Raw genomic sequence first — 27,052 nt, 5'->3', positions numbered from 1 at the left:
CACTTAAACACCGGCCGCGAGGAATCCACGTCCTTTTCTAGCAGGACGCTCAATACGTGACGTCATGACGCTAGCACGAGCAATCTGTCACTCAAGTGTCCGATATCCAATCGGTACTTTTCAGAGGCGTGATTTCCATCCAGAACCAGGGTATTTAAGCTTACTCCTCACTTCAGCTCATTGCCCTGTCGTGGTTCTAGCTTGTCTAGTCACTCAGTGCTCTGGTATTCTAGTTTGCTCTTTTGGTTTTGACTCGGCTCGTTGTACTACCCTGTTTCTCTGTTATCCCTTGACCCGGCTTGTCTCTCGCTTATCTGTCTTCTCGTTCCCTCGACCTCGGCTTGCCTCTGACTATTCTTTACTCTCGGTACGTTAGTCCGGCCATTCTAAGGCCCGGTATACGTACCTTTCCACTCTTTGTACTCTGCGTGTTGGATCCCTGTCCCGATCCTGACATTACGACAGGGCCAATGGATCCTGCAGGTACAAACAGTCAGCTTGGTTCTTCGGATCCCAGGTTTGACGCCATGGAACATAGGATGGATCAGATGGCTTTGGCACTACAGGCACTTTTGTCTCGTGCTAGTAATCCACCTGAGGAGACACGTACTCCTTCTATCTCTCCTGCAGTCTCAGGTCTAGAGGTAGCCACTGTAGGTGCTTCTTCCCGTATTACCCCACCAGTACGTTATGGCGGGTCACCGGAGAAGTGTCGTGGCTTTCTAAACCAGATTAGCATCCATTTCGAACTACAACCCCGCTCTTATCCTACAGATAGAGCAAAGGTTGGATTTATTATTACTCTGCTCATTGAAAAAGCTTTGAGATGGGCCAATCCTTTATGGGAGAATGATAATCCACTCGTCTATAATTATAATGCCTTTGTAGCTGCGTTTAGAAGAACTTTTGACCCTCCTGGCAGAAAGGTCAATGCAGCTAGATTAATGTTGCGCCTTAAACAGGACAATCGAACACTTGTGGATTATGCACTAGAGTTCAGATCCTTGGCGGCAGAAGTTAAGTGGAACGAACAGGCTTATATAGATGTGTTTCTGAATGGGTTATCAGATGTAATTCTTGACGAGGTCGCTACTAGAGAACTCCCTGAAAATTTGGAGGATTTAATTTCTTTTATATCTCGTATTGATGAACGCTTAAGAGAGAGGCAGAACACTCGAGATAGGACCCGTAGACCCTCCTTTAAACTAGCGCCTACCTTTCAAATCTCTGAGTTCGAAGACTTACGTATTCCTGAACCTATGCAGATAGGCAGTACTCATCTCACTGAAAGGGAGAGACAGTACAGGAGAAGGGAGGGTTTATGTATGTATTGTGGAGTCAGGGGTCATTTACGCCTAAATTGTCCCAATCGTTCGGGAAACGCTCGCACCTAAGTTCCTCTAGAGGACAGGCCTTGGGTGTTTCTACTTTGTCCTCTATTCACAACTACAAGGAGCTCAGGCTTGTGTTACCCGTTTCTTTAAAGTGGGAGAAGGGAGTAGTTAAGACTATGGCACTAATCGATTCTGGAGCTGCTGAGAGCTTTATAGATCAGGGTTTTGCTGCCAAGCATGCTATTCCATCCCAGTTAAAAGAGACACCTCTGGCTGTTGAGGCCATCGATGGTAGACCGTTACTTGAGCCTGTTATTTTTCATGAGACCATACCGATTAACTTGACTGTTGGCATCCTGCATAAAGAGGATATATCCTTGATGCTCATTTCTTCTCCGTCTATTCCCATAGTTCTGGGGTACTCCTGGCTGAGGAGACACAACCCTATTATTAATTGGGAATCAGGGGAGATAGTTTCATGGGGAGAGAATTGTCAAGAAAAATGCTTGCGGAAGGTCTTACCTCTTGGATTAACTAATACATCGAATACCTCTGACAATCCTACAGAGACACAAATTCCGCCTCAGTATCTAGATTTAAAGGCAGTATTTGACAAAAAGAAAGCCGATACCTTACCCCCACACAGGTCCTTTGATTGCAAAATTAACCTACTCCCTGGTACCATGCCTCCCAGAGGTCATGTATACCCATTATCTATAAAGGAGAACTCAGTCCTAGAGGAATATATTCACGAGAATTTAGACAAGGGATTCATCAGGAGGTCCTCCTCCCCTGCCGGGGCTGGATTTTTTTTTGTTAAAAAGAAAGATGGTTCTTTGAGACCTTGTATTGATTATCGAGGCCTGAATAAGATAACCATTAAAAATGCCTACCCGATTCCCTTGATCACCGAACTCTTCGATCGTTTGAAGGGCTCTACAATTTTCACCAAGTTAGACCTCAGAGGGGCATATAACTTGGTGAGAATCCAGCAGGGACATGAGTGGATGACGGCATTCAATACTCGATATGGCCACTATGAATATACCGTCATGCCTTTTGGGTTATGCAATGCACCAGCAGTATTCCAAGATCTGATTAATGAGGTTCTTAGGGAATTTCAGCAAGAGTGCGTCATTGTATACCTAGATGATATACTCATTCATTCTAGTGACATTGAGATTCATCACAAACAAGTCAGGAGGGTTTTGCACAAGCTTCTCCAGCATGGCTTGTACTGCAAGTTGGAGAAATGTAGCTTTGATCAAACCCAGGTAACCTTTCTCGGCTATGTGATCTCTGGGGAGGGATTTAAGATGGATCCGGATAAGCTCCAATCCATTCTAGAGTGGCCTTTACCCACAGGTCTTAAAGCCATACAGAGATTTATTGGTTTTTCCAATTATTATAGGCGCTTTATTAAGGGCTATTCTTCCATTATTGCACCTATCACTAACATGACCAAACAGGGGGCTGACACTAAGAATTGGACTACTGAAGCTCTCCTTGCGTTCAAGACTCTCAAGGAGCTTTTCGCTTCCGCTCCAATTTTAGTTCACCCTGACACTTCTCTGCCATTTTTGCTCGAGGTAGACGCATCAGAGACTGGTTTAGGTGCTGTTCTATCTCAAAGGTTGGGTGTTGATAAACCATTACATCCATGTGGATTTTTCTCTAAAAAATTGACCGGTACTGAAAGCAGGTATGACATTGGTGACAGAGAATTACTAGCGGTTATCAAGGCTTTGAAAGAATGGAGACATTTATTGGAAGGTACATTACATCCTGTTACCATCCTGACAGACCACAAAAACTTGTCTTATATCGGAGAGGCCAAGCGTCTGTCCTCCAGGCAGGCTCGTTGGTCGTTGTTTCTTACCCATTTCAATTACGTTCTGACTTACAGACCTGGGTCAAAGAATTCTAAAGCCGATGCGCTATCTCGCCAATATGAACCCTCTGCTTCAGTTGAACCACTTTTGTCTTCCATTGTACCCAAATGCAATATTATTGCTAATACCAGTCTCAAAATTCATTCCCCGCTACTTGACCAGATCTTGAAGTCACAACATCTAGCTCCCGGAAACACTCCTGAGGGAAGAAACTTTGTTCCTCCTGAACTTCAACTGGAGCTCTTACAATGTTTTCATGAAAGTAAAATAGCTGGTCATCCTGGTATTCGCAAGACGTACTCTCTGATATCCAAGGATTTCTGGTGGCCTTCACTTCGTAAGGATATTGAGGAGTTCGTCGCAGCTTGTGAGACTTGTGCCAAGACTAAACTACCTCATGCATCCCCATGTGGCCTGTTACACCCCTTGGACATTCCTGAGAAACCTTGGTCCTGTTTGTCCATTGACTTTATCGTTGATTTGCCTGCTTCCAAAAGACAGACTGTTATTCTCACGGTGGTGGATAGATTTACCAAGATGGCCCATTTCGTGCCATTACCTAAACTTCCGACTTCCCCTGAATTGGCGGAGATTTTTGCGAGAGAAGTTTTTCGCCTACATGGGATCCCTTCAGAGATTGTTTCTGATAGAGGTTCTCAATTTGTCTCACGTTTCTGGAGATCCTTTTGTTCTCAAATGGGCATCAAATTGAACTTTTCCTCTGCCTATCACCCTCAGTCTAACGGAGCTGCTGAACGTACTAATCAAAAGATCGAACAGTATCTGCGTTGCTTTGTTTCCGAACACCAGGACGATTGGGTCGGTCTGATTCCTTGGGCGGAGTTCGCACACAATAACCTTGTTTGCGATTCAACTCGCTCTAGCCCTTTCTTCATGAACTATGGCTTTCATCCTTCGATTTTTCCTTCGGTTTCCTCTTCTCAGGGGATACCGTCGGTTGATGATCATGTCGCCAACCTGAAGAAATTATGGGATCAAACTCGACAAATTCTATTACATAGTTCCTCGCTGTTCAAGAAACACGCTGACAAACATAGAAGAGCGGCTCCTGTTTTTGTTCCTGGGGATAGGGTATGGTTGAGTACTAAGAATATTCGCCTAAAAGTTCCGTCCATGAAATTTGCTCCTCGTTACATAGGTCCTTACAGGGTTCTCACTCGTATCAATCCGGTTGCGTATCGCCTTGCTCTGCCACCTGCCTTACGCATTCCTAACTCTTTTCATGTCTCCTTGTTGAAACCCCTCATTTGCAACAAATTCTCCTCTAAGGTCTCCTCGCCTCGTCCTGTTCAGGTGGAGGGTCGGGAGGAGTACGAGGTCAGCTCCATCATTGACTCCAGAATTTCAAGGGGAAAATTGCAATATCTGGTCAACTGGAGGGGATATGGTCCTGAGGAGAGGAGTTGGGTACCTCAGGAGGACGTCCATGCTTCTCGCCTTCGCAGAGCATTTCACCTCCGCTTCCCATCTCGCCCCGGTTCATTCCGCCCGGTGGGCGTATCTGAGAGGGGGGGTACTGTCAGGGTACCTGAGGCCTCTACCTCTAAGGGAGGTAGAGACTTGGTGGTGTATCCGTCCAGGCGAGCTGTCTCCTCCGTTCCTCGCGGTTCATCCAGTCACTTAAACACCGGCCGCGAGGAATCCACGTCCTTTTCTAGCAGGACGCTCAATACGTGACGTCATGACGCTAGCACGAGCAATCTGTCACTCAAGTGTCCGATATCCAATCGGTACTTTTCAGAGGCGTGATTTCCATCCAGAACCAGGGTATTTAAGCTTACTCCTCACTTCAGCTCATTGCCCTGTCGTGGTTCTAGCTTGTCTAGTCACTCAGTGCTCTGGTATTCTAGTTTGCTCTTTTGGTTTTGACTCGGCTCGTTGTACTACCCTGTTTCTCTGTTATCCCTTGACCCGGCTTGTCTCTCGCTTATCTGTCTTCTCGTTCCCTCGACCTCGGCTTGCCTCTGACTATTCTTTACTCTCGGTACGTTAGTCCGGCCATTCTAAGGCCCGGTATACGTACCTTTCCACTCTTTGTACTCTGCGTGTTGGATCCCTGTCCCGATCCTGACAGGGATGTACCATTAAGATATGGCTGTTCGAACATACAGTGGGATGTAACATTGAGATATGGCTGTTCGAACATACAGTGGGATGTAACATTGAGATATGGCTGTTCGAACATACAGTGGGATGTAACATTGAGATATGGCTGTTCGAACATACAGTGGGATGTAACATTTAGATATGGCTGTTCGAACATACAGTGGGATGTACCATTAAGATATGGCTGTTCGAACATACAGTGGGATGTACCATTAAGATATGGCTGTTCGAACATACAGTGGGATGTAACATTGAGATATGGCTGTTCGAACATACAGTGGGATGTAACATTGAGATATGGCTGTTCGAACATACAGTGGGATGTAACATTTAGATATGGCTGTTCGAACATACAGTGGGATGTAACATTGAGATATGGCTGTCAGATACAAATCTCCTGTCATACTCTGCTATGTAAAGTTAAGATATGGCTGTCGGAACACACTGTGGAATGTAACATTAAGATAACTTCAAGTCGGGGCGTGGCTAACCGCGGAGCAAGATGGCCGCTTGAAAATTTGCTCCGGCATCAGGGCACCTAATCTAATGCAATCCTAACCACACAAATAGCATCCACCACTATTTTCTAACAATGTCTCAGCCCAAGAACAAGAGGAGCTCGGCGAAACCGGACAAGCTCAATTTTTTTAACCAGAAATCATCTCCGGCATCTCCGGCGGAGCAGGCCTCAATGGAGCCTGGGATCTCCGAAATGAATGATACCGCACAAGCTACTACGCGAGCGAAAACGCAAGATGCGTCACAAATCACAAAAGCCGACCTAAATGCGGCCTTGGAACTTCTCTCCAACAAGCTCATCACCACATGGCAGCATACGGCGGATTCCCTACGTAAGGACCTACAAGAGCTGGGTAAGCGGACGTCGCACATGGAGGATAAATGCGACGAATTCGCTACGGCCCACAATGACCTAGCCACAAATGTGGAACGAATGGCCACAGAAATCAGCAGACTGGAAGACAAGCTAGCGGACATGGAGGATCGTTCACGGCGAAACAATCTCCGTCTGCGCGGAGTACCAGAAAATATCGCGAATGACGAACTACAAGCCTATGTGAGAAACCTGTTGCATGCTCATGCCCCAGAGATACCGGCAGACATGCTGCTAGTAGACAGGGTACATCGCATACCCAAACCCCGGCACCTTCCACAAACCGTGCCTAGAGATATACTACTCCGAGCTCATTATTTCCATATCAAGGAACACATATTGAAGAATAATAGAATGCGAGCAAAACCCCCAACGGATTACCCCACAGTCAGAATTTATGCAGACTTGTCGGATGCCACTTTAAAGAAAAGAAGGGGATTCTCCCAAGTAACCAACACGCTGCGATCGCAGGGTGTTCGATACCGTTGGGGATTCCCCACTAAATTAAGTCACAAAAGATGGCGCCACGACGGTGTTAAACACCCCTGCGGAAGGAGTGACGAAACTGCTGGCCTGGGCCCTGCCGGTGGAGCCGATGCCCGCTACCACAAACCAAGCCGGCACGCTGAAACGGGACTGGGAAAAACCTCATGACAAGCTCTAAACCGGATGACTACTGGTCTAAGACCATTCATTCCCCTCTGAGCATGGACACTGAGAAACAACGTATTAAAAGAACATTATGACACTCACCAGCTTCAAACACGAGTATTAGAGAAGCCCATATGCCTAGCGACCCGATGTGGAGTTAAGTTTTCCCTTGTTACCTGGTCTTCCTTATGTGGTTGCGAGATTCCGGATCGGATCTTCCCGCCATCACTGTGACGAAGCGTGCGCAGAGCAGTGACACATCGCGGGGGGGTCCGGTCTGGACGATTAGCTGTGGAGATATACCCTGAGTTCAGCAACTCGAGATCACCTCCACAACCTCCGTTGTGGGCGACCTGATACCTGGAACTCCACTCTCATTCGGAGATGAAAACAAAACATACCGGGCAGTTTCACCCGCACCATGAACGGGACTTGAACTTTACTCTACAAAAAGACAATGCTCACTGCTCCTGCCCTACGGGCTCTATATGTCCACAAGGTAAAGGGGACCTGAGAACCAGGCCCCTAGATGAATGTATTATATTATATGGCAGGACTGTTATGTAGAGAGCTAAATGGAGGGAGGAGGATGTTAGTGATAGGAGCAATACTTGGACTTCCAATGAGTAAAGTTACTTGCATATAGGTTAATGTTGGGATGGGGAAACTGCATGACAAATTGTTTATAACAAGGTACGCCCAAACTGAGCCGAACACGAGTCGGCACCCAGCCGCGGAGGCACAGGGTTAATTGGGGTTTCTTAACAAGACATATGAATCTCTAAGGACTATATGAGTCCTCTCCACACTGGTGTCAAATGTCAAATGAGACACTATATAACAAGGGTATATATTAAGGTGGATACATCTCGATATGGTACAATAGGTGCCCAATAGCCACGTTATGGTAGAGAGTTCTCTCTTCTATCCCCCAGATGTGGTACACCCACATATCGTCTCTACAAGAGACACTCTGTATATAGTTATAAATTCCCTCCCCAGTTCACACCCCCCTCCCCACATCCCCAGGGATCAGACGCACAATCTAACAGGGTCACATCCGAAACAAACACAGGACCACTATCTCCTTATGTTCATAGGGCTAATATTAACTGGGCTAAGGCCATGCTTCACTTGCCTGCCGAGAAAAATATTGCAAAAGTCCCCCTACCAGTATGAAGGGGACAAACAGTCATATGCCATACTATCAATACCGCAATGTTCCATACCTAACTACAAATGTTGAAAATAATGTCTATTAATGCCCGAGGGATAAACACACCACACAAAAGGAGGCTCCTTCTAGAGGACGCAAAACGCACTAAATCAGATATACTGTGTGTGCAGGAAACACATTTTGTACATAACAGAATACCTGCTTTTGCGAACAAAGACTACCCTATACAATATCACTCCACCAATTCATCCAAGTCCAGAGGAGTATCGTTATTAATTCACGCCTCTATAACATTTGAACTCTTACATCTTAAAAAAGACACGCAAGGCCGTTTTTTAATTGTACATTGTAAAATTAATAATGCTTTATACACGTTGGTGGGGATATACAGCCCTAACTCAGACCACAGAAATTTTCTCCAGAAAGTCTTACATAAAATTCCCCAGACATACCCCTCCTCCACAATTCTGTGCGGAGATTTAAATCACATCTTACAACCTAAACTGGATACCACGCAAAAAGCCGACTCTTCAAGGTGCAAAACACTGAGCAAACAGGCCGCGACGTTGGTAAAAATTCTTATGGAGCATAACCTATATGACGTGTGGAGAGCGCAACACACGAACGACCGGGAGTTCACCTTTTACTCCTCGGTACACAAAACATATTCTAGAATAGATTTTATATTGGTCTCAGGAGACCTATTGCCGACCGCATTAAGCAGCGAAATAGGTAACATAGTTTGGTCAGACCATGCACCGGTAATGGTGTCCCTACCAGACCAATTCCAGTCCCGAGTAACCTCGCCGTGGCGATTAAATGAAGCTCTCCTACACGACCCTGAATTTGTCACTAAACTTACTGAGGAACTTGAAATGTTCTTCGAGATAAACCACACTCCTGAGGCTTCCATAGCCACACCGTGGCTGACGCATAAGGCCTTTATTCGAGGTCTTCTGATCAGCCAAGCATCCTTTTTACATAAACGGGCGAAAACACACTACTTAACACTCATGAGACGCCTCAGGGAAGAAATGTACACACAAATAACAAACCCATCAACGTGCACTCAACAGAGCATAGACCAAATTAAAAAACAGTTAAATGATATTCAAGTTCACACGTTAGCAACTATATCCCACAGACTAAGACTCCGAACATACACACAGGGGAATAGGGCAGGAAAGGCTCTTGCAACCCTCATGCGGCAGAAACGACTGAACTCAAAAATACCGTTTCTCATCAATCCACTAGGAAATAGGGTATATAACCCCCAAGACATAAACGATATGTTAGCAGACTACTATGATAAATTATACAACCTCAAAAAAGATGATCACACATATCAACCGATTCCCTCGGACATTGACAATTTTTTAGCAGGCGCAAATACACCAAAACTCTCACAGATAGACCGGTCCTTCTTAGAGAAACCCATTACTCAGACCGAAATAGCCGGAGTTATTAAGACCCTCCCGAAAGGGAAATCCCCAGGCCCAGATGGCTTTACCAACGCCTACTACAAAACCTTTTCTCATGTCATAACCCCTTTTTTAGAAACACTCTACAACGAAATCATCCAAACAGGCAAAATACCGCAAGAAATGTTGTTAGCTCATATAACCACTCTCCCTAAACCTGGGAAACCACCTCACAAATGCCAAAATTTAAGACCCATCTCGCTCTTAAATACAGATTTAAAAATACTGGCCAAGATCTACGCCAATAGATTAGGTACACTTATACCCAAACTAGTTGGGGATGATCAGGTGGGGTTCGTGCGGGGCAGGCTGGGTTCAGACGGGACTAGGAAACTGATTAACATCCTCCACAACATTCAAGTATCGGGAGAACCCAGTGTGGCATTGTCACTGGACGCCGAAAAAGCGTTTGACAGGCTACACTGGGGATACCTGACGGCAACACTGAGGAAGTTTGCCTTCCCGGAGAAGCTAATAACACTGATATCTGCCTTGTACGATAGCCCCACAGCGAAAATAGCCAATGGTGGATTCACTTCTAAATCCTTCCAGATCTCCAATGGGTCAAGACAGGGTTGCCCACTTTCCCCACTTCTGTACATATTGGCACTAGAACCATTAGCACAACGTATAAGAGACTCACCAGACATAAAGGGGATAACAATAGGAGGGAAGGAGCACAAAATCACACTGTTTGCCGATGATGTGATGCTTACCATATCGAACCCCGGAGAATCCCTGCCTTCTCTGCAACATATGCTAACAAAGTTCGGACAATGCTCTTACTATAAGCTCAATGTTAGTAAGACGCAAGCCATGGGCATTAACCTCACGACAGCCCAACTCACTAGTCTACAAAATAGTTATTCCTATGACTGGAGACGGGATCACTTAACGTTCCTAGGACTTCACCTCACGCCAACGACTAAAAAACTGTACAAAGCAAATTATCTTCCGCTACTCAGTAATATCAAACAACAATTACAAGGGTGGAAAGGTAAATATGTTTCCTGGACAGGCAGAATAGCGGCAATAAAAATGATGATATTGCCCAAACTACAATACCTGTTCAGGACACTCCAAATTTGCTTACCAAAAGTTTTTTTCACTGAAACCCAACGCTTGCTTAATAGTTATATATGGGGAGGTAGACGACCCAGAGTGGCAGCCACCACCATGTATAAGCCCTTTAAAGAAGGGGGGATGGGAGCTCCAGAAATCTTAGGTTACTACACAGCAGCCCTCATGAGTACCCTCATAGGAACATTCCACCACATCACGATGCCACCATGGCACCAGATTGAAAAGGTAAATACTGGTGGATTGGCATTACCAACACTGGCTTGGATCCCCAAACATCAAAGGCCAAAAGCCGCTCATGTCTGCCCCACAACCTCAGCTACTCTCACAGTATGGGATAAATATGTGCAAAAACACTACCCGGTATCTTATATATCCCCAGCATTGCAAATACAAGCACTCCAGGTACTTATCCCTGGATTTGACAGTGGCCTGTGGCAAGACCACAGAATTAAGTGTCTATCCCAGATTATGCCAGAAGGCCGCCTGCTACCCTACGAATCTCTCTCTGAAACATTTGGTCTACCTAAAAGAGCATATTTTACATATCTACAACTGCACTCATGGGTGCGGAAACAGACCATGGAGGGCAAAACGCACAAACAGGGAACTCCCCTGCCACCACTAGAGAAAATTTGCGCAGCTAACCGGCAACCACAAAAGCTATTCTCTATTTTATATAAGCTAACCAGAATTCAAACATTACCTAAAACTTTACCCTTTGTGCGAGCCTGGGAACGTGACTTACACTTCAACATATCAAATGAAACCTGGTTAAAAATTGTACAGGCCCATAAACATCTCACACTTAACACATCACATGTGGAGACGAGTAGGAAAGTACTCTATCGTTGGTACATAGTTCCACAAACGCTACACAAATACGATAAAAGAAAATCCGGGAACTGCTGGAGATGTTCTAAAGAACCTGGTACGATGCTCCACATATGGTGGACGTGTCCAAAATTACAACCCTTTTGGGAAGGCATCTCAAACATTATTAAGAAATCCATAAGTTATAACGTACAGTTTTCCCCGGAAACATTCCTATTATTAGCACTACCTCAAGATCTAAACAAAACAGACCTATATCTCCTTTACCATATCATCATTACAGCTCTCACATCCATAAGCAAAATGTGGCTAAATGCAAACACTCCAGATCTTGACAAGTGCTTAGATATGGTGGAAATCACCAAATCCTATGAAATAGCCGCACGGCAGATGAAGAAAGGGAAACAGTTCTGGCAGGACGCATGGGAGAAATGGGACGCCTGGAGACAGGCATCCAAAGGTGTAACGCACTAGGGGTCCCGACTGAAACACGTGCCCCTGATGGAGACCTGACCAATAACCCCGATACTCTGGTCTTTTTCTTTTACCCCCCTCCCTCCCCCCCCCCCACCACACCCCACTGTTATTTACTAGTTCATTTTATAATAGATAACAGAACACTATTAGAGTATACCATACAGTTCGCACAAAGCTATAGGAGAACGATATCATCGCAGGACCAAATCTCCCCACGAGTTTGACTTTCTGTTGATCACAGACTTAAAACCCAGTAGCTGTTAACTACTACAGTGTATGCGATATTCCTTCTTGTGTTAATAAGTCTTGCAAGGAATGTGTGCATGTATTTTGAACTGAATTTATGCAAATTTGAGAAAACTGTTTCAAATCGTTAAAATATGTTCTGAAAATGTGTAAATTATATCTGGATTGAAAACCTAATAAAAAATATTACACAAAAAAAAAAAAAGATAACTTCAAGTCAATTATGAAACTAAACATCAAGTGTGAGACCTGTGAGAGGGAGAGGACAGCGTGAATCCCAGAGTCTAGTTTGTCTAGTTACCTCAAACTCATTGTCAAATTAAACATTGCATTTCCCCATGATAAGCTATCTAGGATTTGGTAAACTACAGCGAGCATACTTTATGTAAATTTCTCAAGCAACGTTTATCTCCAGGAAGATGGCAGATCCATGTAGTATTCAGTGTAGACACATTCAACTGATTAATCATCATATTCTTCTCTTTCCAGATAGTGAACTCTCTGAACAATCAGGCGTAATCCTGTCCCACGTCTTCATTTCTTACACAGTATCACCTCTCAGCATGGATATGGAAGTTAAACATAGCAGCCTTCAATTATGTATAAAGTGCCCACATAGGCTGCACACCAGCACATAAGCAGTTACCATAGTTAACTATTTAACATCCATAATTTAGAGACACTTTACTAAACCGTGCACAGCTCAGTGTTACTGTGTATCCATATTCTGCACAGTATCAGTTCACAAAGTGATATGCTGCTGATCACTTACAAACAGGTCATAATAACTATTTACAGGGGGCTTTACAAACAATAGCCATTCTTTGTGTTTGGCAATAAATATACTAAATATTAGACCAAATCTGATTCAGATTAAATGATGTGCTTTGATGACGGTGAAAATAGAATACATTAGTCTTTGTAACAATGTTTAGCAAGCATTGCTGGAATTGTTATACAATATATAAATGCAAAATCTTTTTAAAGTAGATTGTGAGCAACTGTATTCAAGGGCTGCTGCTGTTAATTCACTTTAGTAATATTCATTCACACTTAATCTGAACGGCTATAGAGGATAGTGGTGTTCTTACCTTACAAGGGTAGTTTAGAAATCCTGTATTTATTTAAAAACTTAAATAATATATTACAGGAACACGCAATTGCCCCTCTTTTTGTTTTATTGCTATTTAAATCGATACTCCCCCAATGAAAACATGCATGTCTTATATCTTCAAGCTTTCATCGGGGGTATATCTGAAACCAGATTGCAAAAAGCTGCAGATGTCTTGTCTACAGCCTTTGCAAGCTCTCCCCCTATTTCCTCAGCACAGAATGAAAGTCGATGAGTAGTCTCTGTACTGGAGGCTTGCTCATGCACCCGATTGCAACTTTCCTATGTGTGTATTACAACACATTGAGAAAGGAGTACGTCAGGTACGAGCTAGCTAGCACTGTGCGACTACCACTACCATTACTGACAGTTCTCTGACAGCTGTGATTGACAGTCATGAAGCGTTTTTTTCTTGTCCTCAATTACAAAAGTGACGGTTTCTAGTGAACTCAGCACTTTTATAAACGGTCACAAACGTGACAGGTTACAGACACGTAAAGAACTTCAACACGCTTCCTTTAACCTTACACAATTAGAGAAAAGTGACAGAATGCATAGCTGTGCTTTAATAGCAGCCCACTGAATTATTAATATTTGCAACAACAAAAAAACACAAAAAGACGAAAACCTTGGAGACGTAACAAATTAGGTCATGTATCCCGCAGTACACCTCAGCTAAGAATGCAGGGGAAATACATTCCCTGTTGAAAGATTTTAAATAGTATGCATGGTGTTATCCCAATCTTTAAATTATTTAGTATTTCTCAGCGACTTTATTAAAGACAATAGCATTTGACACATTTTCTTTTGCTAAAAATGCATATTAAACTCAATTGTCACGTTAGATGATGATAGCATAATGGCAAGTGCCATTCATTTAAGAAGCGGTATATGGTACATGAAACCAAATACAATTAGTATCTTCATCTGAATGAATACAGAGCGTATTGATACTTTCACTCTCACACGGTCAGCACGCATGCAGAAAAACAAAATAATTACCACCGGCACAATAATCCCACAAAGAAAATGGTCCTCTAACGCGCACAAGGATTGCAAGACAACTACAATACGGGAAATCTACTTAAACGTTCACTTAACAAGGGGTAATACAAATCCAATTTTATCCAATTACAACGTGGCATTCAGTTTAAGTTTCAATCATTATCCCATTGGAATAGATATAAAAATGAGAGGAAGAAAAACCCCAGATCTATTGGGCTCTAAAAAAGGTGAGTGTTACTATATCTCCTTTTATGTATATCTCTGTTGGACAAACTGCACTATTACTGCCTTTCTGTCTCTCTGGTTATTTTGAGAGCGGATATACCTTGAAGCAAGGTGGGGTCCTGCTTTAAAAGCACAGGTGTGAATGTTGAGCCACATATTGTAGGCTCTGATCCATGTGAGTGTATCCATAATATCCTGCTTTTGTCACTTTCTAGTACCATCTGCACTATGTGTGTTTTTTTTCTGTTTTATATGCTGTAAGACACCATTGACATTTCCACTTATCCACGCATTGTAAGGGCTAAGTGAATTTTATCTCACTTTGGTTTTTCCACTCCTGTTTTATTGGTTTCTTACTTATAAACACCTATTGTTTTACGAATTAGGTGAGGAAAGAAAGGTATCCTTTCACGTGTGTTTTTGAGCTGAGAGCAGGTTCACCTGATTTTTAGATTTTACTTATTGTATTTTTGTTTTAAGCTTTTTATCACTCATTGTCCTCACAAGGACCTTTTATTTCCCAAGTATTTTGTATAGGTGGAGATTGGATTTCTAGGGGAGTTTTAAGAGCTTTGTGGTCCAGACCCTCGAGAGTTATATCTAATATTACCCATTCCAGGTGTTTCTAGTACTATGCTACCAAAAATCCTATTCATTTCTTTCTGGACTGTAATTACCAAGATGTTCAGCCAGTCCCTATTATCCATATACTACAAAAAGTTACACAACAGTAATGCTCCGTATGGGAAAATATGGAATTTTCACAAATTCCTTTGATATCACATTTTTCGTCTCAGCTCTGAATCCTTTTCTCGCTTTATCAATCTCTCTTATGTCCACAGACAACAAATAGAGATACACAAATGGTTGTCAATACGCAAACGTGATTTAAAAAGGAAAAATCATTCCTATGCTTTCCTGCTTAATCCGCTTTTAATTGCATCTACCAGCAGCAATCGCTGTCAGAATGAAAAAGGTTGTCCGACACCCATACGAAGGAAGGTTTAATTTCTCTGTAACTAGAATTTATTTAACACTGCTGTCAGTCATTTGTTAAAAAATATAAAATTCAACTGAATAAAAAATAAAAAAAAAATAGTGTAAAATGAGAATGAAAGGCTGTTAGATTAGGAATAGTGGAAATAAGCCGACTGCAGGGTAAGCAAACTACACAGACAGAGGAGGAACAAGTTTGGAGTTCAAATTACAGCAGAGATTAAAGGAATTTGGGGTTTGAAATGCATTCACAGTTACACACACTCACGTTAGAAATAAGAAAATGATAGATATCATGCAACAAAAGAGCTTTAACATAAAATATCTTCTTTCTATGCAGTGCAATGCAAAGGTCACCTGAACAGTCAGCAAACTCCAAGTTGGACAAAGCACTTAAGTTGAACATAGAACAGAGAGAGAGAAATTTATTTCATTCCTGAGGCTTAGTTAACAAAGGAAAGCCAACGCTACTAACTGATAAAATGGGCTCAATTGAGGCAAAGACAAATTGGTACAAGTATAGGTAGGTTTGCATGGAAGAGATAAAAATGATGTATCCCATTCAGTAGTACAGACAGACAAGCTACATTAATAGAACTCATCACAGCTTATAAGTAATTAAAGTAAATACAATGTGTGCTCAAATTAAAGATAATAGAGAAAGAAATCACGTGTATACAAGCAGAATTGGTAATAGTATAGAATATATAGATATATTTAAAGAAGGGTTAGTTCCTTGTCTGTCAATCATTTTGCAATCTGGGTTACGGATTGATAGACAGGCCAATAATACTGGGAGAACCTTCCTTCACAGCAACTACAGAGCATACGCTGCAGTTGCTATGATATTTCATCTGGCAAGGGAATATAGGACTAGAAAGCTAGACGCCCCACTTTGGGAAACATTACTGTGTTTTTGCAATCGTGCAGGAGGTAAATTTAATAAAGTGGGTAACAAAGGGTGGGAGTTACACTTATATAGCACCCGTGGATCCCGGATAACTCTAACAGTGCTGGAGAGGAGGTATGTAATAACTCCTAAGGCAGTAAACTATATAATCTATCCTCGTGATCAATGATATATTAATTGCCCAAGGAGGTGCCAGCACTTGGGATCTATAAGGATTTGGCCATTGCTGATAGCATTGTTTTAAATACTTATTATATATATATCCCAAAGAATTTAAAGACTTGTTCCGGAATCCTGGGATATCTATACTGAAAAACTGTCAGACGATAAACGGATTCCATCAGCTAAATTTACTACAGCTTTTTGTTTAGAGGAAATTAATAATTATTAGGCTAGCCAAACAATGTAGCCACTGGCTTGATGAACAATGTTATTAACCATTTGAAAGCATAGGTAAGATCAGTGCATAGCTTGGGGTGACACCAGGGGTATCATATACAGTGGGACCTCGGTTTACAAATTTAATGGGTTCTCCGGGACGTTTCTTATTGCGAAACATTTGTAAAGCGAAACACGGTTTCCCATAGGAATGCATTGAAAACCAATTAATCCGTTCTGGAGGTCAGAAAAAAGTAAAAATGAGCTGACATGGAAACTAACCCACAATGCAGAAAACACAATAAAAGGCATGCAGACGAAAAAGCTCAGCTACCTTTCCACAGCTCGAGAAATGCACCAAAACAACTGCAAACTATTTCCAGAATGGCTCCAAAACTCAATGCAAAAGCTGCTCCAACATCTCCACACTCGACGCCACGTGCTACCCACAGGCTCCAGCATGAAGGGAGCGGCGCTATAAACCTCCCAGGTGCAATGCATCCTGGGGAAACTTGCTTTGTATTGCAAAAAACAATTTGTAAACCGAGGCATTATTTTCTATGGATTTTCATTTGTAAACCGAAGATTATGTTAACCGAGGCGTTTGTAAACCGAGTCCCACTGTATTTACATAGTCATCATTGTTACAACTGAACTCACTGAACTTAAACACCTGCAACGTCAACATAAAGGTTCTGATAAAGAGAAAGAGAGACAGAAATTAGAGTGATAAAAAAATAGAGGAATTGAGAGATAAAGGGAGATATAGGAGAAAAAAAAGATGATGGGATTAAGAGATAAAAATAAAGAGATACGATTAAACTGTTACAATAGATTATTCAAAACAAACAGGACACACACAGATAGAAAGACAAAAAGAAAGATATAGACAGTTATATAAAATGTAAATGATGGCTTCCATCAACTACCATACGACGGCTGTATATATTTAAATATGAGCAAATACCAGGTGACTTGGCAGGAGGTAACCATTCAGATCTACCCAACACCCCATAGCAGACGCATTAACTATTAAAATGCATGCACATTTTAACAAAGAGAATGGTTAAGGTTTCCATCGACCATGACAAAAGCTGATGTATGTGTCAATCACAAGGAGAAGAGATATTATTTCTATTCCACTTCAATGGTAAATATTTAGAATCATATCTCTCTTCCGTGAAGTGCAACTGCTGGTAATTATCTGGCTCATGCATCCATTAACATTCAAAGAGACTTAAATCTCTCTCTGCGGGAGATTTCTTAAACCTATGCCCATTCTGAGGAACTAAGGGTCTCAAATGGTAAGGGAACAAAATAAGAGGTAACACAGTTACTATATAGATCTATTGTAAGTAAGACTGCAACATGTATTCAGTTACAAAATTATAAATGTACAGCATAAAAAGGTTTAAACCAGCACCCCAATATATTTTCACAACAGGAGGAGGAAAGAAAACATTGCATCGCACAGAAACAGGTTTTTGTTTTGTGGCTTTTACACAGTAAGATACCGGCATACTCTGACACTGCTCCCCAAAGAGCACATGGCATCAGTCCAGTCAAGACCCGTACCAGCAAAGTCACAGATTTCGGTCTCCAATACTAGCTCTAGATACCATAATATTGTGCATCTATTCTTTTTTTTTTCACCTGATCTATACTGCTAATGGGTAAAACAGGTGAAATATAATTAGACTTCATCTCTGAATATAAAATGTTCCACCTCCGTTATATTGTCATTATAGGCCAGGCTGTCGGCTGCCAGGGACAGGTAATGTCTACTGTTTGCTCAGTGAACTGTTTAGTAGCTATGCAGGACCTTGCGTCCACGGACTCCAAGTATCAAAACAACTTGAATTTGTTGAAGAGGACCTTACGTCCACGGAATCCAAGTATCAAAACAACTTGAATTTGTTGAAGAGGACCTTACGTCCACGGAATCCAAGTATCAAAACAACTTGAATTTGTTGAAGAGGTTATAGTGCCTACAGTTATCCTTTGAGGAGGATGATGAGGAGGAATATCAGATGTGCCCACCATATTGGGCAGAAAAAAAAAATGAAAACCTTTACATTCATAACCCCCTCCTTACGGATAATATAACTGAGCTTCCTGTATGGTCTAGCGGTTAGGATTCCTGGTTTTCACCCAGGCGGCCCGGGTTCGACTCCTGGGATGGGAATAGTCCTTAGCGTTACCATGTTTCATTGCCCTTGTTTGTACATGGTGCTATGACAAGTTAAATCTGAAAAGTGATCTTGTGCATATATCACTGCTCAGAGATAAAAAATAAATAATAGAATTATAAAAAATTCAATATATTTAAATATTTTTTACAATTTTAAATATATTGATCTTTGTATTCAAGTGTTACAGCTATATAAGGAAGAAAAAAAAATGTTTTAGAGATGGTGTGAAATTTTAGCAATGACGCAAAAGACAAAAAAAATACCAGTTTATGAACATATGAAAAAAAGTCATTTTTAATTACATTTCCAGCTATGTAATTTTCTAATAGTGTCATGTGGGTGTACAAATAATAATATCAACAATAATAAATCTACTTTTCTAACACAAAGTATTTGTGAGACAGATAATTTGTTTTGTTTTTTTTATGCATGGGGAAGAACAGGGAGCTTTCAGGGCTAATTAAATAAATGCAGAGGGTTTGTTTGAGCATGGGATTGGAAGGGAAGGGAATTAATGGGGGAAAAGCTGGGGATGATATACTTTTTGTTTTGCCTCTTATGATATTTCATCTCAGCTGTCTGAAGGACACTAGCAATGCTGCAGGGTCATTTACACATATGTACCTACCTCTGTCACTACTGGCTGAAGAATTAATGTTTCTAGGCTCATTCGAGGGATATCTATATGAATCTGTAAATACAAATATATAAATATATCAGAGGTAAACAAGCACAGTAATACAAAGATCATTCCATCTGTTTTCTTAATGTAACGGTTGTAGTACTAGCAATAAGAAATGTCTAAAGAAGAACACTTGCTTTATTTTTGCCAGTTTTGTTATAAATCATAGCTTTCCGCCTTCGTGATTTTAATGTTTTGAGTTTTTTTTATTTCTTTATTTTACTCCTCCAAGCATCTATGAGCCGGGTGACTTTCTGAATATTTATTGCGATTATAAAATTAAACTGTACTAACAAACAGTAGTTCACCTCTATTTTTAGAGTAATCAATTTGCATATGCTCCCATTTACACTTCATTGGTACTCTGTAAACTGCATTGACATGAGACCTGTTTTTATGTAAAAGATCTAAATTGTATTACATATAAACAGGACACGTGTTATAATCCCATACAATATATATTGTAACTAATATATAAGGATTTCTGCACACTATTTGATTTACAATGTTGAATTAGCAATATGCCTACTTATTTCTTGGTACATATCCAATATTTCACAATTTGACAAAACAAAGAGCAATGTTTTTTTATTACAGCAGGCAGTCACCAGCTGCTAGCCGTTTAGCAGACATGCCCCTACTTGCGGCATGGTGAGCAGGGTACAGGGAAGGTATACACGTTTTATACCATCCCAAGCTTCCACTCGCTTTAACCCCTTAAGGACCAAACTTCTGGAATAAAAGGGAATCATGACATGTCACACATGTCATGTGTCCTTAAGGGGTTAAAGCAAGTTGGGGACTGCTAAACAGTGAGTAGATAGTACTGGGGAGGTATACAAGTTTTACACCATCCCAAGCTTCCACTCGCTTTGACGCAAGTTGGGGACTGCTAAACAGTGAGTAGATAGTATAGGGGAGGTATACAAGTTTTACACCATCCCAAGCTCCCACTCGCTTTGAAGCAAGTTGGGGACTGCTAAACAGTGAGTAGATAGTGCTTGCTCGCTGTAATGACTGAATACCAAATAACATTCAGACATTCGGTCATTCCTTCCATAGTGTTTTTGTATTATTTTTCTGACTAAATTATTGCAAATCTAAATTGAGTAATTTTGCCATTATTAATAATACAAATGTGCATGCCTACTTTTTACAATATCTTAAATTCATTCTAACAAATTCCATTATTCAGTCGGGTTAAAGTCACCAGAACACACAAGAACATGAGACCACTTCCCTAATTTGTAATAATTTTAACAGCCATGGACCGTAACATGTTAATGAAAGCATATTTCTGAGGCTCTGCTTAGCAAGTAAACTGAAAGTCATGCAAAAGCTATCACAGTACAGACTATACTGGTGTGGAAGCCATCAACCTCCGCTTTATATTGATGAGAGATCCAGAAAGTCCATTGCCTTGCGCCAAACTAACTAGACATTTTGCCTAAGGTAGTAAGAGGTGCAGTGGAACATTCAGCATCTGTTCTGCTTTTAATAAAAAAAGTGTCAAACGTAGCACCGTTCAGGAAATATTACGCGGATCTGCTGGACTTCTCAGTACAATACATCTCGTACGGTACTTATACTGCTAAGAATAAGTGGGATTTATGAAGCACTACCTACTGCTATCATCTATATACAATATTATACCGTAATGGCATAACCTAAACTTTATTAAGAGGAGATAAGAAACTAAACAGGATATCCTTTTTGTACTTGAAAACAGGTTCCATGCGCAGATTGAAGTAAGGACACAAATGTGATGGCATTAGGAATTTGTCCCCGATGTGTCATCTCTCAAAGAATGCAAAGGAATCAGCAACATGAAAAAAAAAAAAGAAGTAATTTTTTTACCTGTCTGTAGGTGCTCTGATTGGACTCTTCATTTCTGGAATTGTAATATTGTTCTATAAAAGCAAAATATTCTTTTTGTTTTCTCTTCAGTGTGCCGGCCCTTCTGTCCACATTTGCTGGGAGGTAACCCTACGTATTCAAAGAAAGCCTTGCTTTAGATTACAGACAAAATATGCTAATCATTCAAAAATACAGAAACAATAAAACTGGTTTACTAAAACCAAAATCTTAATTTTGAAAAATAAACTTTATTCCAAATTAAAGAGTGTTTGAGATCTGAGAAAACCGTGATAATGTGGCAAATAAAGAAACAAAATGCAGTTCAGACTCATATAAACAAACACACTAAGCACCAAAACAACTTTAGGTTCATGGTGCAATATTTTTTTATACAGATCATGCCTCCCCCCCATCCCACTGCTCAATTCTCTGCCATTTAGGGGTTACATCAGTTTATTTATGCATCCACACATCCTCCATGGAAAAATGGTTTACTTTTTACAGCACAGTGTGTTTACTTTAGAAGTTTTATCTCCTGCTGTATTAACTGCTAGCTGAAGCCTATACAGTCTCCAGTGGACTGTTACCCAAATAAATGAATGAAAGAGGGGGGGGAAAAGACAAGAATAAAATGTGTTGCAGAAATGGGGGGGGGGGGTAGGGGGGCGAAAAATGTATAACACATTACTGATGTTGAACTTGAACTTAAATTAATCTTTTTACATATTTGGAGAAAAACAGATTTTACTTAAAGTGCCTACTCAGGTTTCAATTCAAATGTTTGGATTTCATTTCCACACCAGTAAATTCTTCCGCAGCTCCCTAAAGGAACTCAAAATACAGTATCAGAACAGCTCATTCTGGTGGTTGTGGTGCAAAAGAGACTTAGGGTAATTTCTCCCCCAACCAGTCTGTATCAATCCATTTTCAAACAAAACTAGTTGTTTTTTTTTCCAGTAATTTTAGCTCAGTGCCAAAAATACAAGTGAAAGGACATATTTCTTATTTCAAAAACAAAATCTCTACCAATCAAGAGAAACTCAATTAAATTGTTAATATGTATAGTAAAATATTTAAGTATATATGATTGCTACAATTTGTTTTAATGTGTCTAAGTAGCCTATAGTTCATGGAATCCACATTAGTCAACTGTTTAGTTGTGTACCAAGTCTCGCTGCTTCACGATTCCTTTCTTTCGTTACTGAAGAAACTGGTATGCTGTGCTTTTCTATATACCGTATATGTCAATTACATCTAATATGGAATACCTTGCAGTGTCAAGTGAAATTACAAGTTTGGCCACAATATGGTAGACGTGTATTTAGAGATTTTAAACACTTTTTACTTTCTTTAAACAGACAGTTCAGTCAATTCCAGCCTTCTCCACTGTTGCTCTGTCTTAGATTGCCAACTTCAAGGCTACGTCTCCTTTAACACTATTTTCATTGCACACTTCTGCCGTTTTTGCGTCTCAGGACTGTAAGCACACGTCACATTTAGAGCACTTACATGTCCCACATCAATTACCTGCCTTGTCCTCTAGAACGTAAGTAAAAGTGAGCAAAACATTCTTCCTTTCAGTCTCTGTAAGGCTACATGTCATTTTTATGGATATTTCTCCATTGTAGAGATCTGCAGGATATATTTGGTGGTTTATAAATAAATGATGAGCATCCGTAATAAGAAGTCAATAGGAACATAACTCAGAAGAGCGAAAACATAGGTGTAACATGATGTAAGTGCTGAAACATTTCACATCGCAGCTTAACATTCGGTGCTAAAGAGGTGTTCTGGATTCATATATATGTTATAAATTATTCTACGCCTCCTGCCCATTATTCCAGGAATTATTATTCCTTATCGACTAATGATTAATCAGCTGATGTCAAAATAATACATTTATATTCAGAATCTATCGAACTGTGGTTTCACAGAACAGTTATACTGCGTTACAGCGATAAGTTACACTATACATGTAATAAAAATGTGTATTTCTCACACACGCATAATAAGAGTGATGTTATAAATATACTAAATAATAGACAGATTTAAGCATAGATAAAATTTCATGGCCAGTTTAGGTAGACTGTATTATTTTTAATAATGTGTTTTACAAGAAAAAGCCTAGAAAATATTTCAATTTAAAAGGACTTAAGCACCAGAACAACTTTAACTTAATGAAACCGTTTTGGTGTATAGGTCATGCCCTGAAGTCTCACTGCTCAATGCTCTGCCTTTAAGGCATTCAATAACGTTGTTAATGCAGCCCTAGTCACACCTCCCCTGGCTTTGAGTTATGCGTTTCCTGGAAAATACCCAATTTATTTAGCTTTACCCTTTAAAGAGACACTGTAGGCAACCAGACCAGTTCCGCTCATTGAAGTGGTCTGGGTGCATAGTCCCAGGTCCCTACACCCTGCAAAGGTAATTACAGCAGCTTTTGATAAACTGCAATAATTACCTGTGAGGGTCTACTTTTGGTCGACTGATGCTGGACGTCCTCACGCTCTGCATGTGCGAAGCCCAATCAAGTGTCGAGGGACACTGGCGCTGGACTCAGGTAAGTGACAGAAGGTTTCTTAACCCCTTCTACACCACAGGGAGTTGGGGGAGGCTTGACGGAGGAGGGAACTATAGGGAGCTTTAGTACCAGGAAACAACTTTGTTTCTGCATAATGTGTAAAATACGATAAGGAAGTTACATACAACAATCAAACATGAGTAGTAGTTGGTGAAATTTGTAGACACAGCTGTTACCTGTGTTACATGACAAGCAACCTGCAGCTGTTGTGAACACCGTTACAGTAGTTGGTGAATGCGGATGTCATTGCCACACAATAAGCAACCTGCAGGTGCTGTGAATAGACAGTCGGACATTGGAGTGTAATAAGTAATGTTAAAGGGACACACCAAACATCAGCACTACTACAGCTTACATCTTCCCTATTGGATTGGCTGAGAACATCGTCATTGAATATGGAGCGACAAGACAAGCATAGCAACGAACTAAAGGTAAGTTTTACCTTGATCAACACACTACTGAAATGTGTTTTAGCAGATATACCCGCAAGAAAACATGCATGTATTATTTTTTGCATGTTTTATTTTGTGGAATGTGAAAAAACAATATGCAAAAGCTGCAGGCCTGCTGTCTGCAGCCTGTGAAAGCTTCCCACTCTTTCCCCAGCACATACTTTCAGTCTTTGCCTGGGAATACACCAATTCTCTGCTTCTCACTGGGAATGCCTCTGTGACGGAACCGCAAGTACGGGTATGGAATCCCATGCTTCTTCTTAGCAGAACAGAAGGGGCGAGAACCTCCATGGCGGTCTGAGTCACAGTCCGGGCACTTTTATAGACTGTTAAGCAAGTTGAGGTACTTTTTGGGTACAGAGGATCTCTAAGTTTTACAGGGGGCAATAATTTAAACAGGCGGGGGGGGGGGAACACTTTAATTTAAAAAAATCATGTTAGCATTTCTAACTTTAGAGTATTCCTTTAACAGATTTAAATAACACATTTTACAAGTTTGCTTTGTATCAAGGATTTTGTTTGCCACTTTGAAGATATCAGGAGCTAGGGTACCCTTTCTGGACACAAAAGAGTTAACGTGTGTTTTGATTTGTTTCATAGAGCTTTTTATATTTCATGCTTTTTACATTATTAACAGTTTAAAAATGCAAAATTCTGAGATGCTCAGCGTGTCTTTATTACAATAACGGCAAAACCCTTTCTATTTCACAGAGCAAAAGCACTCTATACGCCAATACACAGTTGCACCTTCTTGTACTTTATGAAACATGCAAAATTTCTTGGCTTGGACTTGAAGGCAGCAGTCTAAATGCCTTAAACCACTCAAGCTTCGTACATCTTCATAATTAATTGTGCGAGAGGTTTAAAACGTTAGATAGGAGGAAATATCTGCGCTCAAGTGGTGCGGCTGATAAGGCTCTACGGCAAAAGGAGGGATATTCTTATCAAACATCTTGCAAAAGCCAATATTTTCTTAGAAGAATCATTATGCTGTCCATGTAACACTGTGAGATGCGAATACCAGGGCCTATTTTTTATTTTATTTTTATCTAAAAATTCAGGATCATTCCAGTTATTATAAGTTTTTTTCACTTAAAATATTAAAAGAACATTTTCTATGGCTCATCTGGTGAGCAATAGATCTGTGATAGAGAGATGGCTGGGTGTCAATAAAAGAAGTGGTTATACTTCCTTTAGAATTTCTGTCTTGTATTTACTGTAGCCAAAGAGAACGGTCTTCACCATATTGTTTTCATGGCCAACTTAATTAGCCCTTAAAAATGTTGAACAGATGTTCCCCTTATAAAAACAATTCCACAATAAATAACACGAGACTCTAATGCTCGACGGGTGCATTCATTATGTTCCTTTGCGAACTTTTTTTATTTATTTCAAAATACAGGCAACACTAGTCTTTAATGGAACTCTATGGTGTTGGGAATAAAAACATGTATTCCTATGTACACTGCTCAAAAAAATAAAGGGAACACAAAAATAACATATCCTAGATCTGAATGAATTAAATATGCTTCTAAAATACTTTGTTCTTTACATAGTTGAATGTGCTGACAACAAAATCACACAAAAATAAAAAAAATGGAAATCAAAATTTTCAACCCAAAGAGGTCTGGATTTGGAGTTACACTCAAAATTAAAGTGGAAAAACACACTGCAGGCTGATCCAACTTTGATGTAATGTCCTTAAAACATTAAAACAAAAGTCAAAATGAGGCTCAGTAGTGTGTGTGGCCTCCACGTGCCTGTATGACCTCCCTACAACGCCTGTGCATGCTCCTGATGAGGTGGCGGGTGGTCTCCGGAGTGATCTCCTCCCAGACCTGGACTAAAGCATCTGCCAACTCCTGGACAGTCTGTGGTGCAACGTGACCGTGGTGCATGGAGCGAGACATGATGTCCCAGATGTGCTCAATTGGATTCAGGTCTGGGGAACGGGCGGGCCAGTCCATAGCATCAATGCCTTCGTCTTGCAGGAACTGCTGACACACTCCAGCCACATGAGGTCTAGCATTGTCTTGCATTAGGAGGAACCCAGGGCCAACCGCACCAGCATATGGTCTCACAAGGGGTCTGAGGATCTCATTTCGGTACCTAACGGCAGTCAGGCTACCTCTGGCGAGCACATGGAGGGCTGTGCGGCCCCCCAAAGAAATGCCACCCCACACCATTACTGACCCACTGCCAAACCGGTCATGCTGGAGGATGTTGCAGGCAGCAGAACATTCTCCACGGCGTCCCCAGACTCTGTCACGTCTGTCACATGTGCTCAGTGTGAACCTGCTTCCATCTGTGAAGAGCACAGGGTGCCAGTGGCGAATGTGCCAATCTTGGTGTTCTCTGGCAAATGCCAAACATCCTGCATGGTGTTGGGCTGTAAGCACCCACTTGTGTGGGTTGTAGACTCAGTCTCAGGCTACCACTAGAGTGAAAGCACCGCCAGCATTCAAAAGTGAC

The 27,052-nt window shown here is 41.1% G+C and overlaps 1 protein-coding gene across 1 annotated transcript in view; it reads right to left on the bottom strand.

Annotated features, from left to right (window-relative positions):
* TBC1D22A (TBC1 domain family member 22A) overlaps nt 1-27,052 on the bottom strand; it is a 504,456-nt gene that overhangs the window by 315,157 nt on the left and 162,247 nt on the right. The window contains exons 6-7 of the mRNA XM_063446790.1: nt 21,548-21,676; nt 19,637-19,699 (exon numbers count right to left, since the gene is read on the bottom strand). Of these exons, the coding sequence (XP_063302860.1) occupies nt 19,637-19,699; nt 21,548-21,676 (192 nt within the window). The remainder of the gene's footprint in view (nt 1-19,636; nt 19,700-21,547; nt 21,677-27,052) is intronic.

Source organism: Pelobates fuscus, chromosome 3 (genome assembly GCF_036172605.1).
Source record: "Pelobates fuscus isolate aPelFus1 chromosome 3, aPelFus1.pri, whole genome shotgun sequence".
In the NCBI taxonomy this organism is placed as follows: Eukaryota; Metazoa; Chordata; class Amphibia; order Anura; family Pelobatidae; genus Pelobates; species Pelobates fuscus.
The sequence above is the reverse complement of the archived record's forward strand: the minus strand, read 5'-3'. Positions and strand labels throughout refer to the sequence as shown.